Source organism: Cherax quadricarinatus, chromosome 26, assembly GCF_038502225.1.
Source record: "Cherax quadricarinatus isolate ZL_2023a chromosome 26, ASM3850222v1, whole genome shotgun sequence".
NCBI lineage: Eukaryota > Metazoa > Arthropoda > Malacostraca > Decapoda > Parastacidae > Cherax > Cherax quadricarinatus.
Window position 1 is genome coordinate 16344395 of NC_091317.1, and position 16476 is coordinate 16360870.

The 16476-nt window shown below is 40.1% G+C and overlaps 1 protein-coding gene across 1 annotated transcript in view; it reads right to left on the bottom strand.

Moving 5' to 3' along the window:
- LOC128691647 (glutamate receptor ionotropic, kainate 2) overlaps positions 1 to 16476 on the bottom strand; it is a gene marked incomplete in the record, with an annotated part of 245304 nt that overhangs the window by 60776 nt on the left and 168052 nt on the right. The window contains 5 exon segments of the mRNA XM_070088820.1: positions 9228 to 9329; positions 10127 to 10228; positions 12547 to 12699; positions 12958 to 13122; positions 16152 to 16205. Coding sequence (XP_069944921.1) covers positions 9228 to 9329; positions 10127 to 10228; positions 12547 to 12699; positions 12958 to 13122; positions 16152 to 16205 — 576 coding nt within the window.

Consider the following 16476-nt stretch of genomic DNA (forward strand, 5'->3'; position numbering starts at 1 on the left):
GAATTTGAGGTTGTCAGTCCCTCGGCCTGGAGAAGTTCAGTTCCATAGTCAGGAACTATCTGAAGATCAAGCGACAGTGCGGAGACTTAAATACTGTCGGAAGGAGAGGTGCAGAGTAGTAGTAGTAGTGAGAATGTAGCCACTGAAAGGTCAGGTCCCTCTCAGATCCAACAATTCTCACTTGAAAAGTTTGTCCAAGGTGTTTTCTGTATCAAGATGCCATGTGTTGCAGTGTCTGACAAGATGAACATCAAAATGGTATACAATACCGACAGGTTGGTAGGTAAGACACATAGGCAACAGTTAGGCAACTTTATTCCGAAACGTTTCGCCTACACAGTAGGCTTCTTCAGTCGAATACAGAAAGTAGGCAGGAACAGTATTTAAGTCTCCGCACTGTCGCTTGATCTTCAGATAGTTCCTGACTATGGAACTGAACTTCTCCAGGCCGAGGGACTGACAACCTCAAATTCTACGACTTTAAGGGTGATGGACTGATTACATCGTCTTCTCTACTGTTCCTGCCTACTTTCTGTATTCGACTGAAGAAGCCTACTGTGTAGGCGAAACGTTTCGGAATAAAGTTGCCTAACTGTTGCCTATGTGTCTTACCTACCAACCTGTCGGTATTGTATACCATTTTGATGTTCATCTTGTCAGACACTGCAACACATGGCATCTTGATACAGAAAACACCTTGGACAAACTTTTCAAGTGAGAATTGTTGGATCTGAGAGGGACCTGACCTTTCAGTGGCTACATTCTCACTACTACTACTACTCTGCACCTCTCCTTCCGACAGTATTTAAGTCTCCGCACTGTCGCTTGATCTTCAGATAGTTCCTGACTATGGAACTGAACTTCTCCAGGCCGAGGGACTGACAACCTCAAATTCTACGACTTTAAGGGTGATGGACTGATTACATCGTCTTCTCTACTGTTCCTGCCTACTTTCTGTATTCGACTGAAGAAGCCTACTGTGTAGGCGAAACGTTTCGGAATAAAGTTGTCTAACTGTTGCATATGTGTCTTACCTAACAACCTGTCGGTATTGTATACCATTTTGATGTTCATCTTGTCAGACACTGCAACACGTGGCATCTTGGTACAGAAAACACCTTGGACAAGCTTTTCAAGTGAGAAGGGTTGGATCTGAGAGGGACATGACCTTTCAGTGCCTCTACTACTTCTACTACTACTACTACTACTCTGCACCTCTCCTTCCGACAGTATTTAAGTCTCCGCACTGTCGCTTGATCTTCAGATAGTTCCTGACTATGGAACTGAACTTCTCCAGGCCGAGGGACTGACAACCTCAAATTCTACGACTTTAAGGGTGATGGACTGATTACATCGTCTTCTCTACTGTTCCTGCCTACTTTCTGTATTCGACTGAAGAAGCCTACTGTGTAGGCGAAACGTTTCGGAATAAAGTTGCCTAACTGTTGCCTATGTGTCTTACCTACCAACCTGTCGGTATTGTATACCATTTTGATGTTCATCTTGTCAGACACTGCAACACATGGCATCTTGATACAGAAAACACCTTGGACAAACTTTTCAAGTGAGAATTGTTGGATCTGAGAGGGACCTGACCTTTCAGTGGCTACATTCTCACTACTACTACTACTCTGCACCTCTCCTTCCGACAGTATTTAAGTCTCCGCACTGTCGCTTGATCTTCAGATATTTCCTGACTATGGAACTGAACTTCTTCAGGCCGAGGGACTGACAACCTCAAATTCTACGACTTTAAGGGTGATGGACTGATTACATCGTCTTCTCTACTGTTCCTGCCTACTTTCTGTATTCGACTGAAGAAGCCTACTGTGTAGGCGAAACGTTTCGGAATAAAGTTGCCTAACTGTTGCCTATGTGTCTTACCCACCAACCTGTCGGTATTGTATACCATTTTGATGTTCATCTTGTCAGACACTGCAACACGTGGCATCTTGGTACAGAAAACACCTTGGACAAGCTTTTCAAGTGAGAAGGGTTGGATCTGAGAGGGACCTGACCTTTCAGTGGCTACATTCTCACTACTACTACTACTCTGCACCTCTCCTTCCGACAGTATTTAAGTCTCCGCACTGTCGCTTGATCTTCAGATAGTTCCTGACTATGGAACTGAACTTCTCCAGGCCGAGGGACTGACAACCTCAAATTCTACGACTTTAAGGGTGATGGACTGATTACATCGTCTTCTCTACTGTTCCTGCCTACTTTCTGTATTCGACTGAAGAAGCCTACTGTGTAGGCGAAACGTTTCGGAATAAAGTTGCCTAACTGTTGCCTATGTGTCTTACCTACCAACCTGTCGGTATTGTATACCATTTTGATGTTCATCTTGTCAGACACTGCAACACATGGCATCTTGATACAGAAAACACCTTGGACAAACTTTTCAAGTGAGAATTGTTGGATCTGAGAGGGACCTGACCTTTCAGTGGCTACATTCTCACTACTACTACTACTCTGCACCTCTCCTTCCGACAGTATTTAAGTCTCCGCACTGTCGCTTGATCTTCAGATAGTTCCTGACTATGGAACTGAACTTCTCCAGGCCGAGGGACTGACAACCTCAAATTCTACGACTTTAAGGGTGATGGACTGATTACATCGTCTTCTCTACTGTTCCTGCCTACTTTCTGTATTCGACTGAAGAAGCCTACTGTGTAGGCGAAACGTTTCGGAATAAAGTTGCCTAACTGTTGCCTATGTGTCTTACCTACCACTACAAAAATAATTGCATTGGTTGCAAATAAACACAAACATATTATAAGCAACACAAAAAAATGGCATCAAATTACCAAACATTCCCCCCCCCCTCCCTTCCTCTCTCTTTCTCTCTCTTTCTCTTCCTCCCTTTTACTCACAACTTCCACCACCCTTCCTGTGCACTACTGATCGAGACGAGAGTTGCGTCAGTACACATCAACCTCTCCGTTGTACTCAGCAAGCCTTATGCACTCAGTAAGCCCTGTAAAATACCCAATAAATCCGATAATGCACTCAGTAAACCATGTGGTATGTATAGCTGTTTAGTGAAAAGGATAAAAAGGCACAATACCGTGACTGGAACAAAACACAAATAGGACGTAGGAGACGGAAACTCATGACGTTCCTGTCCGACTTGGACCATTAATTAGTCGCCTGACTAGTAAATGGTCCAAGTGACTCTGAAACGTCGTCATGAGTGTCAGTCTCCTATGTGCGGGTTATTTGTGGAAAGTAACGAAACTGCGTCCCCCATCGCTACAAAACAGAATTTCTGAAGACGAACCCGAGTAATTATCCTCCAAAACCTGGATCAACAGATACATGTCTCGTGTCGAGCATTGACTAGCGTTCCTTCATTGTTTTAGTACATTTCGACGACTCTCTTTAGCTGTATCCATACATTAGAATACGGTGACTGTGCAACAAACCCACCAGCGTACATAATGCAGAGAATTAGGCACGATTTACTGTAAATTAATGTTTTTAACTATATATATCCAAATAAATAATAATTTTAGTTGAAAAAAAATTTAATTTTCTGAAAAGAATTTAAATATTCCAAAATATGAAAGTTTTTCATTTTATTGATTTCAGTTGACGGTTCTAGCAGGGCTAAGCTGTATCAAGTCTTGACAAATCTTGGACGTGAGCGAAACATCGTATAAAATATAAGCATGTTGTTTTGTACGATGGTGTTAGTCGGCAGGTGACAGTGGCATCACAGGAAAGAAATTAGAAATTAATCCTACCTCTTGGCTTCGTTGTGTCACCCTAGGTTACAAACCCCGTCCAGTCAGGTTACGCCTTCCTGCACCCACGTTCGTGGTAACTGGTTATGAATACGTACATGAGTCTTCCACCTGCATCAACCGTCCGTGCACACTGTTCGTAGATCCCCTGTTCTTATTTCGTCCGAGAAACACCATGCATGCTTTCGTTTATGATTACTGTACTTGCAACCCCCCCCCCCTCACGTCCGTGTGTATTAAGCGCATCTCTCTCCCGTGCATAGTCCGTGAACACTACGTTCATCTAGTCTCTCTCCAGTTTCTTTCCAGCCCTGTCCGTGATCACAATGAACAGGTCACCGCCTTACAAAAACCATTTTCTACATGACAAGATCAGCACCTCATATTTTTCTTCATGTAAAAGGAATATTACTGGTGTCTCTAAACATTTTTTTTCCTCTGTATTAAAAAATAATGAATCAACCAGGAAAAGTCTGGAAAAATAAATCATGTATACACTTATAATATATCCCTAAAGTATATATATACCGAGAGTTTTCTTCAACTCCTCCAGGATATTATACATAGCTCCTTGTCTCAGTGAATATACACTGATAATTTAATCCTCAAATTAGGGATTAAAGTAGTTTTGACTGGTGGTGAAAAAGGGTCGTGTAGTCGATAGATTTTAAACCCCACTGACCAGTCTTTAATCAATGTTTTAGAGATTAATAAATTCGTGACATGCGGTGATCAGGTTATCCGTGGCCTCAATGACCCTCGTGAAGTTTACAGGCTTTATAACCTTTCAATTCGACACAACTAATCCGCGTTACGAGAGCAGTTGCCTGTCGAACAAAACACCATCACCACAGAAGCAGGAAGCGTGTTGATTCAGTTTTGTTTGTGTGTTGGTGCGTGAGAGGTCAAGAGAGACGCAATCTCAGGGGGATGGGGGGAGAGGGAGTTAGACCAAAGGGAGCTATGACGTCCCTTTGTCAACCCTGAGACTCCAACGGGGGCAGAATTGATCTTATCTCGCTAAAGAGATGAACGAAGACTCTTGGATGCTTGGGGAAATCTCAGACATATCGCATATCGTAGATAACTCGGACAACGACAACGTTTTTCCCTTGCGCTAGTAAAAAAAAAAAAGTTGTCACTAACAAAGATATGTACTGAATCCTGTTTATCGGTAGTTATGTACAGTTTTAATTTTCATATTGTATGACATAGACAGAAGAGACTTAAAAATAGTGTGATGGTTTGAGTACATAAGAATGACTGATACTCTTAATAAGTCTTCCAGTCGGCTGAGCTGGGAGTATGGACAGCTGGGAATGAAATTACGTATATGTATAGGGCTTCTGGCAACTCTTCTGAGCTGGGAGACCGATGCACTCACTGATTGGTGATTTACTATATTGAGCTGGCATTAATACAGTCCTAAAAGTAATCTCTCTCTCTCTCTCTCTCTCTCTCTCTCTCTCTCTCTCTCTCTCTCTCTCTCTCTCTCTCTCTCTCTCTCTCTCTCTCTCTCTCTCTCTCACTCTCTTTTTTTACAAGGTTAGGTTACGGGTTCCTACCTTTATTTACCAGCTAAGAGCTGTTACCTGTATCAGATCATTCACGAAATCGTAATGACACGATTGCAAACAAACCATACCACGGGCGGGATTGAGACTCTCTGACCGCGGGTTCAATCCCGCCCGTGGTATTGTTTATTGTTAGGAGATATACAAATAGAGAACAGGATAAAGTTGGAGCCATCTGTGAGCCAGCGATTTCATTTGGCTGACTGACTTCATTTTGTTGATGTCATTATGCTGTACGAGCCTGTTCCAGATATACTCTCTCTCTCTCTCTCTCTCTCTCTCTCTCTCTCTCTCTCTCTCTCTCTCTCTCTCTCTCTCTCTCTCTCTCTCTCTCTCTCTCTCTCTCTCTCTCTCTCAACTCAAGCAGGATCAGTATTTTTTTAAACAGCATACCAAAGACAAGCAAAAAAAATCCATGTCAGCATCATGGCAGAATAAAAAAAATCTAGTTAGGCTTCTGCAAAGAGAATTTGAGAACATTTCTATGCTTGGGATGGAGAGAGGGTGACGGAGAGATAGGGATGAAGCGAAGGGAAAGGAGAGATGATGATAGAGGGAAATATTACAGGAAAAATATGAAGACTGTAGGATATCAGACTCCAGGATAACAGATTGTAAGATAAGAGGTAGGATAATAGATTGTAGGATAACAAACTTTAGGATGAAAGACTGTAGGATGAAGGACCGTAGCATGAAAGACAGTAGGATGAAGGTCAGAAAGATGAAGAACTCTAGGATGAAGGACTGAAAGATGAAAGATTGTAGGATGAAAGACTGTAGGATGAAACACTGCAGGATGAAGGACTGCAGGATGAAAGGCTGTAGAATGAAGGGCTGTATAATGAAGAACTGTAGGATAAAGGATTGTAAGATGAAAGACTGTAGGATAAAGATTGTAGGAGGAAGGCTTGTAGGATGGAAGACTGTAGGTTGAAGGACTATAGGATGTAGGATTTTAGGATGAAGAAATATAGGATAAACAAGTAGATGGTAACATAGGGAAAAAAGTGACTACAAAACCCGGCACAGCAACACAACAACACAGAAACAAAGTAACACAGCAGCACAACAAAACAGCAACATGACACAGCAATACAACACAGCAACACAACAACACAGCAGCTCAGCAACACAACACAGCAACATAATAACACAGCAACAACAACACAGCAACATAACACAGCAACACAACACAGCAGCGCAACAACACAGCAACAAAACAACACAACAGCACAACAACACAGCAACACAATAACACATGAACACAACAACACGGCAACACAGAAACACAGTAACACAGAAACAGCACAGTAACCCAGCAACACAGAACACAGCAATAGAACAACACAGCAACATAGCAACATAATAAAGCAACACACCTACACAGAAAACTCAACACAGGAAGGCAACACAACAACAGCGAAGCACTGCAATACAACACAACAGCGAACCATAGCAGCACAACACAGCAGCAGAGAGAAGCAACACAACGGAGCAGCAGAGAGAAGCAATACAACAGAGCAGCAAAGTACAGTAGCACATTACAGCTGTGAAAAACAGCAACACAGCACAGCAAAATAGCAGACAAGTATAACACAGCAGCGAAACACAGCAATACAACACAGCAACGAAGCACAGCCACACAACCCAGCAACGAAGCACAGCAACACAACAACAAAGCACAGCAACACAAAACAACGAAGTACAGCAACACACCACAGCAGCAAAGCACAGCAACCCATAATAACAAAGCACATCCACACAACATAATAACAAAACACAGCAACACAGCAACACAACACAGCAGCGAAGCACAGCCACACAACACAGCAGCGAAACACAAGAACGACATACAGCATCACAGCAGCGAAACACAAGAACTACGAACAGCAACACAGCAGCGAAACACAAGAACGACATACAGCATCACAGCAGCGAAACACAAGAACTACGAACAGCAACACAGCAGCGAAACACAAGAACGACATACAGCATTACAGCAGCGAAACACAAGAACTACGAACAGCAACACAGCAGCGAAATACAGCAGCGAAACACAAGAACGACATACAGCATTACAGCAGCGAAACACAAGAACTACGAACAGCAACACAGCAGCGAAATACAAGAACTACGAACAGCAACACAGCAGCGAAATACAAGAACGACATACAGCATTACAGCAGCGAAACACAAGAACTACGAACAGCAACACAGCAGCGAAATGCAAGAACTACGAACAGCAACACAGCAGGAACTGCTCTGTTTGTTAGGAAAAATGAGAAAATTTCTCATGACGCGAGTCTATATACTTCTTGAAGCACTATTTGTGAAAAAAATATTTTTCAGTATCCCTGCTACTCTGCTTTATGTGTAACTTAAAGCTACACTGCTTTATGTGTAACTTAAAGCTACACTGCTTTATGTGTAACTTAAAGCTACACTGCTTTATGTGTAACTTGAGCTACACTGCTTTATGTGTAACTTAAAGCTACACTGCTTTATGTGTAACTTAAAGCTACACTGCTTTATGTGTAACTTAAAGCTACACTGCTTTATGTGTAACTTAAAGCTACACTGCTTTATGTGTAACTTAAGCTACACTGCTTTATGTGTAACTTAAAGCTACACTGCTTTATGTGTAACTTAAAGCTACACTGCTCCACATGTATTTTAAAGCTACACTGCTCCACATGTATTTTAAAGCTACACTGCTCCACATGTATTTTAAAGCTACACTGCTCCACATGTATTTTAAAGCTACACTGCTCCACATGTATTTTAAAGTTACCCTGCTTTATGTTTATCTTAAAGCTACACGGCTATATGTTTTTCTTAAAGCTACACAGCTTTCTGTTTATCTTAAAGCTACACTGCTTCATATATATCTTAAAGCTAAAGCCTTTTGTTTTCCCTGTTGCTAAGACCAAGAACACCCTTTTTCCTATTTTTTATGTGTACTTTTGAAGTGAGGAAACGATATGACTGTCAGTTTTACAAGGCATTGAAGTATTCTTGGCTGGTAGTGTTCAGGTGGTATGTAGCCATAATTTCTTTCGTGTATTCAGTGAACCTTCTAGATAAACAGGCATAAATCTAAGTATTTTTTGTTATTCTATGGTTTTTAAATGTTTATCAGACACTTTAGTCTTCCTGAGGTTTGGTTACTCCTTCAGCCATTTTCTTTACGTGATAATAATCAACATTAAATGTCAACATCACAGCATTCACAAAACAGTGTTTGGACACTGGATGAATTTTCGGTCCGTCCTTTACCATTATCATGTTGCAGAAGAACAGAGGGAGAGAGAGAGAGAGAGAGAGAGAGAGAGATAGGCAGGCTGGCAAACAGACAGACAGAACAAGACAATCCAACTTCATCAAACGACAACAAACTTTCCCCCTCTGTAGATTTCCTGCAGAGAAAAGTTCCTTGCTTCAGGCTCCTTCATTTCCTCTTGTATCTTTATATATGACAAGACGCAGTTACCGCCGTCTCACGCTCTAACATAATCCTTTAACAAATAAGTCTGGGCTTTCAAAAAGAAAATTGAATCAAACCACATAGACGTACATGAATTTTTTTAAGAACTAAAGAGAAAGCTGACACTATACAATGTAAACATCTAGAAATGTATATACAAAATTAGTTTATAATAAGCAGTTAATAAATTTGGATTTACATGAAATTTTTCCCATCTCACAAAAATATAATTTCAGTTTACCAGGCCGTGCCCAAACAAGATAACGATCAGAATCAGCTGGAAAATATTTGGCTGGTACTGAATAACGAAAGAGGTGGTGATAAACTCGTTAGGAAGATGGGAAGAGTTGCAGGTTAGGTTAGACCCATTAGGTGCGTGGTGAAGGAGATAGGTAGAGTTTTAGGTCAGGTTACACTCACCAAGTTGGTGGTGACGAGAAGAGTGACGTTCATGGTGCCAGGGTCGTAGAAGGCGGCCCTGTCTGTAATGTTGACACCGCTTCCAGGTCCCCACTCCCCTACCTGCAACACAGGTGATGTCGGGTTGTAACAAGTGGTAGTCAGTAATGTGACACAGGTGGTGGTTGTTGTCGGGATGTAACAGGTGGTAGTGGTGTAGGGATGTAACAAGTGGTGGTGGTGGTGTCGGGTTGTAACAGGTAGTGGTGGTGTCGGGTTGTAACACAGGTGGTGTCAGGTGTAACACGTAGTGGTTGTGGGTAGTACAACAGGCAATATATACTAGCGAATTCGGAAAATGTAAGGGTCGAGCCACAAACGCCACTGAAAGCAGAACGGCAAACTAAAATATGCATGGTTTCACCAATATTTTATCCTGTTATGAACTTCAGATCCAAAGGAACACGGTAAGTATCCATGGATATTTTTTTCTAAATGAACACAATTCGAATTGAGGGTGTCTCCATACAAAAGACTATATTTTGTATTGAATGACTCGGTGTAAACAGACCAGGTCTGGCATTCAAGGTGTGTTAGTCATAATGTCTAATTGAGTTCACTCTGTATTATTATCTTTAACATAGAATTTGCAGGTTAAGAACTCTGGCCTGTTCCATGTTCACAGAATTTCTTGGATATTTCAACGGTTATTCTGATAGCTTATAATCTGACCACTCGAAACTAATACTTGTCTTAGTAGAGTAACTTGTCTTAAACATAGGATACAGGTACGAGAGACACGAACGCCTCTTAGAGATAAATGTTTCATTCTTTGCCGTACTTTTCTCTCTTTCTCTCAACCTCTATCCGTTCCTCCTTTTCCTCAGTCTTCCTCTCCCTCACTTCCCACATTAACTTACCTTCACGAGGGAATGCTGCTTCAGTTTGAGTATATCGAGCTTGAAGTTTGTCCTCCTTCCTTCCTTGAACTGGATAGGCCCCGTTATGCCTCTGAATTCAACCTGGGTGAGGTGAAAAATATAAAATTATTTGGAGACGTTAATGGAATATGAGCTAGGTCAGACAGAATTTTTGTTTTATTATTGGGTTAGGATAAAAGCTAATCACCGATTACCATTATTATTTTAGTAATTATGATTATTATTCTCAAGATCACCTGACCGACATCAACACACATACCATCCCTGAAAGGAAGAAAATTAAGTAAACATATTGTGAGTAGTAACGAAAGCGTTTAGAATTTCGCTATTTTTTCACAGTGGTTGTTTTGCATATAATTATATATATATATATATATATATATATATATATATAATTATATATATATATATATATATATATATATATATATATATATATATATATATATATACGTCGTGCCGAATAGGCAGAACTTACGATCTTGGCTTAAATAGCAACGCTCATCTTGCCATATAGGACAGGCAAAAATTTGTGTATGCAATAATTTCACCAAAATAATTCTAAGCCTAACGAAAAAAATATATTTGATTGTGTTTGTTTAGTACTAAATTATTGTAAACATATTTAAAATATATATTGTTGGGTTAGGCTAAAATAAATTGTTCTTGTTATAATAAGGTTAGGTAAGTTTTCTAAGATTCTTTTGGTGCAAAATTTAAAAATTTTTACATTAACATTAATGAAAAAATATATCTTTAAACGTATAAGAGAAAATTTCAGAAAAGACTTAATTTTAAATGAGTTCTTGCTAATTGACCAGTTTTACATATTCGGCACGACATATATATATATATATATATATATATATATATATATATATATATATATATATATATATATATATATATATATATATATATATATATATATATATATAATACACAATCGAGAGAGACCTCTCAGTATATACAGAACTGTCATTGCTTGTACTCTTGCTATGCTTAATTTCTTTAACTGAGTCCAAGTCGTTAGCGCTTTTGGCTCTTCATTTATCTGGCAACATTGTGAGAAAAAATATATTTCCAGAGAGATACTGTAACTAATGTTAATGTTTCATTTCTTTTCCATAGATTCTCTACCTTATTATAATCTTTATCCTGAAGGGAGGAAGAGAACTAGGAAGAAGAGTAGGAGGAAAAAGATGAAGAGTAGGGAGAATTGGAGGAAGATAAAGTGGAAGTGGTGACAGAGAAGAAAAGGGAGTAGGATGAAAGGGCGGAGATATAAAGGGTAGAAAATGGGAAGATGGTAAAACCAGTATTTGGAGCAAAGAAGAGGAGGAGGGGGAGGGGAGGAGGAGGAGGAGGAGGAGGAGGAGGAGTTGGAAGGGAAAGGGAGGAGGAGGAAGAGGAGGAGGAGGATTCAAGACAAGAAGTCAGTAGATGGAACAATGAACCACGTGGGACAATGCACCATAAACACGTCCTAGTGCGCTGCACTTCCTTCATCTTCATGTCACAAGACCAGCCTCTGGAGAGTGCCAAAGCCCCCGGCTCGTTATTTGCACGTTATATGCTGCCATTAGAAGGGCTAAATGACTCAGAAATTGCACTGACGATTCACACGATGTGTTAAGCTCTTCTCATATCCAGGACTTACGACTAGTGCCTCCAGCAGCAGCAGTGAGAGGCTTCTGGCACGTACGTTCGATTTCTGGGGGGATGGTGGCCGATTTAAGGGGATGGATTCGATTCCTTTGTGGTGGGTTGGTTTCCAGAGCAATACACAGGAGCATCCGACTAGCTACCTTGTATTCACGCAGTGTTACACGTTTTATTAATGGGGAAATTAATGTAATTACTTTACTAGTGATTGTCATATGCTGGATGGCAGACATCGCTATATACTCTTATCTGGAGAAACAGTTTATAGCCGTCATTCTGAAGTGTTATCACGCCTGACAAGAGCACTAGCGTATTACTCACGACCCTCTGTAACCTCCGTGGTGGAACACTGGACTAGTAATCTGAGGACAGCCAGATCAAGGATTCGAATTCTGTCATCACATATATTTTTACAGTCTTTTATTGCGGATATTTAGTTCAGTCACAGCTGGTGATGAATATATTATGCTTTATGCAGTGGTTATTCTGCACCACACACACACACACACACACACACACACACACACACACACACACACACACACACACACACACACACACACACACACACCTAATGTAATCTAACCTAAAATACAATATTTGGAGAAGTCATTTTAGACTGAGAACGCTGAGATAAACAACGATGTGCACAAAGTGTTATCGTTGTTTTTCTCGCGTTTTCAGTCGTTTGTGAATGCACGTTTAGAGGCTAAGTGGGTGTTCATTGTACACACCGAGTTGATGTAGTTGAAGAGGGAGGATCCATCTCCCCAGGGCAGCTCATGATCACATGAGAGGTTAGCAACCTTGAGGGTCGTAGAGCGCTCCAGAGCCTGCAGACCTAGAGCGAAGACATGCACGCTGTCGTAGATGAGGGCCGGCTCTATCTGGTGATGGGGAAAGGGTTGATGGGGTTAGTGATTGTGGGGGAATCAGTACCACTACAACCTCAACTTGCTGATGAATCTGCACTTGCCTGCTACTCCCACACTTAAGGGCTTCCCTTTCTTCTTCACCTTTCACCCTACTCCACAACCATTGCATATCCCCTCCCCCTCCTCACCATCACCCACTCCCTCCCCCAGCATTTTCCCAAACCAACCTCACCCCTCTTCACCCCCCAAAAACTAACGACTTGGACCCACCTGTATAACTCTGCTCTGGTTGAGAATATTGTGCCCTATAGGCTGGAACTTCTCCATGTCCTTGAGAACCCTCCTGACGCGGTAGTGGTCAGAGTCGACCAGCCTGAAGGCAGTCATGTTGACAAAGTTATACTTGAAGTCTTCCAGGTCAAACGTCTCAATGTCCTGCCAGGGAAGAAACACAATATTATCCAATCTAGCCTAGATAGCTTGAAGCAAGAGTTGTCACTGGATTACCTATTCAGGCTGTTACTGCTGGCGACTCTCTGAAAACATTCAGCGAAGAATGACAGAGGCAGCGATCCCGGGATGATCCAAAAAAGTTCCTTCGGAAACATATAAACTTATATCTTGGCGGTCATTAAACGTCTATGGAACCTCACTTTACTTTTTAATAGAAGTTTCGTGAAAGACATGAATATTTTATGCTTAGAAAACTACTACTACTACTACTACTACTACTACTACTACTACTACTACTAATAATAATAATAATAATAATAATAATAATAATAATAATAATATATTATTTTATATTACTGTTAATGATATGAAGAGTTGAATATTTAGGAGTCATACAGCACCTATTGAATGGAAATATCTCGCATTTGATTCGAGGAAATAAAAGATACCTCTAACTCCTTGGATCAAGAGCCCTTCAACATGATAAATGGCCTAACGGAGGCCATCTTAGTCTATACAAAGATCAGAACGCTAAAACGAGTGTCCAAGTTTCTAGATCAACTTCTTCCTTGATAGAGGTCAGGATAGTAAAGCCGAAGGATCTCTCCCCACTCTCCACTTTCTCTCCCATACACTGGTAGAACAGAAATTTTCGAGTGTTAATAAGTGAATGACTACATCTACTATTATGACTATTACTGTCGTCATTAATACTATCTTTAGAAAAAGAGGATGATAGAGAGGGAGACAGATAGGTAGAGGACATGAGAGGAAGAGACGGGACGCGAGAGGGAGTGCGAGAGAGCAAAGAAAAAGGTTGAGACTGAGAGAGAGAAAGAAAGAGAAAGAGAGCTAGGGATCCTTAACCTAACCTTGTCAAACCCTGTGTAAAAAAAGAGAAAGAATGAGATAGAGAGATTGAGAGAGATTGAGAGAGCGAGAGAAAGAGCGAGAGAGAGAGAGAGAGAGAGAGAGAGAGAGAGAGAGAGAGAGAGAGAGAGAGAGAGAGACAGACAGACAGACAGACAGACAGACAGACAGACAGAGAGACAGACAGAGAGAGAGAGAGAGAGAGACAGAGACAGAGAGAGAGAGAGAGAGAGAGAGAGAGAGAGAGAGAGAGAGAGAGAGAGAGAGAGAGAGAGAGAGAGAGAGATTTACTTCCAACTTTTTTTCTAATGAATCATTCCGGCCACAGATCCCAGCAGGCAGACAGAGCCAGACTGACGGACAGACAAAGTGCAAGAGACTAAAACAAAGACAAACACGGAGTAGGAGACAGGAAGAGACACAGACAGACAAAAGCAAATTCGGAGATAATGACAGATACACAGACAAATAATATTACGTTTACCTCTGTAAAACAATAATATTTCAAATAACGATTCAGAATATAAAAATAAAACGCGTTTAACAATGAAAATAATTGTCATAATAATAATAACAATGGTAAAAAAAAATCGTTGTCAAAGATACCCTAAATATTTAGGGTATTTTGTGTTGATTCCAAAATTTCAGGTTTTTCAGAATGGCTCTAATGACAAATTGTATATATAGATAATTTTATTAGAGATTAGAATTTTATTTTCAAAATTATTTAATATTTAAGGAATTGTAGCAATATTGTAACCTTAATTTTGTTATTTTTTCCAGATAAACATCAGTTCTTCACGAAGAGTCTGATTAAACAATCATAATGTATTTTGCTATATTTGTGGCAGATACTCTTTACAAAAACAAAGAAAAAGCCTCACAGATTTTGTAAAACAAGCTTATCTTGCTTATTTTGTAAAACAAGCTTATCTTGCTTATTTTGTAAAACAAGCTTATCTTGCTTATTTTGTAAAACAAGCTTATCTTGCTTATTTTGTAAAACAAGCTTATCTTGCTTATTTTGTAAAACAAGCTTATCTTGCTTATTTTGGAGTAGTGATCGGAGCCCAAGACAAGTGTTGGGCTCCCCATATGGTCTGCAAAACCTGTGTAGGATCCTTACGACAGTAAATACTTTTTTCTCTCTTGTCCTTAGAGTATCTCCACTACTTCGGTGTGCCTATGGTGTGGAGACAGCCAAAAAAAAAAAAATATTGTTATTTCTGTATGGTGAATGTAAGAATTTCAATCAGTACAAGAAAGTCAAGTTTGAATTTCCTGATTTGGAGTCAGCAAGGAGACCTGTGCTATACAGCGAGGGCATTACCATACCAGTGTTTACAACACTGCCTGACCTTCCTTTGTCAGATGTTGAAGAAACTCAGGGTTTAGGATGTAACACGGGTGATAGCAGTGGAAGTGAATATGAAGCAAACATTACAGCACCTCAGCGGTTCTCTCAAGAAAAACTCAACGATCTGATACATGACCTCAGTGTGTCAAAACAAACATCTGAACTTTTATCATCCAGACTAAAAGAAAAGAACTGTCTAAAACGAGAAGTTAAAATAACAACTTATCGGACAAGAGAAGTTGAACTCTTTCGTTACTTCAGCCAAGATGAATAACTTGTATACTGCAATAACATTTCTGGACTTCTTCTTTGACTGGGACTTGAATATCGACCAGGAGATTGGAGGTTGTTTCTAGAAACAATTCTATTAGAAGCTTGAAATGTGTCTTATTGCACAATGGTATCCAATAAGCATCTCTTCTAATTGTTCGCTCAATAAAACTGTGTTGACGACCAACATAGAAGAAAATCGTACAAAGTCATTACATAGAATGAAGTGTTAGTATATATTACGTGATTTGACTTTGTCATGATCTAAAAAATAACTTCACTGCAATTTGTCACCCCCATCTGATCAATATATTTTTCGCATCTTTTATGTTTTTCAATGGGATACCGAATTTTTCAAAAACTAGAGCCAAATAAGCATAACCGATGACATGTTCGGAATCAACACCACAAACTTACCCTTCAAATCCCTGTAATATCATTGCCCTGAAGATGAATATTGACCAGTGTAATTAATAATAATAATAATATTAAAACAAAACCCCACGATACTCACAAAGGTTGTAAATAAATAGTGATACTTGAAGTCGTTCATCTGGAGCTGAAGTATCTGAAAGGAAAGAACGTAGAACATTGTGATGAACAGGTGCAAAGAGAAGCGAAGAGAGAAAATGCTGAGAAATAGAAGGAAATAGAAAATACGGAGGGACACGTGAAAGAAGATAGTAAATATGAAAACTAGAAAGAACATAGAAAAATGCCGATGAATAGATGTAAGGCGTTATCCCATATACATAGTGACAGTTCAAATATAAACACTAAAGCAGTATAATGTGATTCTTTATTGACAACGTTTAGCGTGGGCGAAACGTGGACGAAAT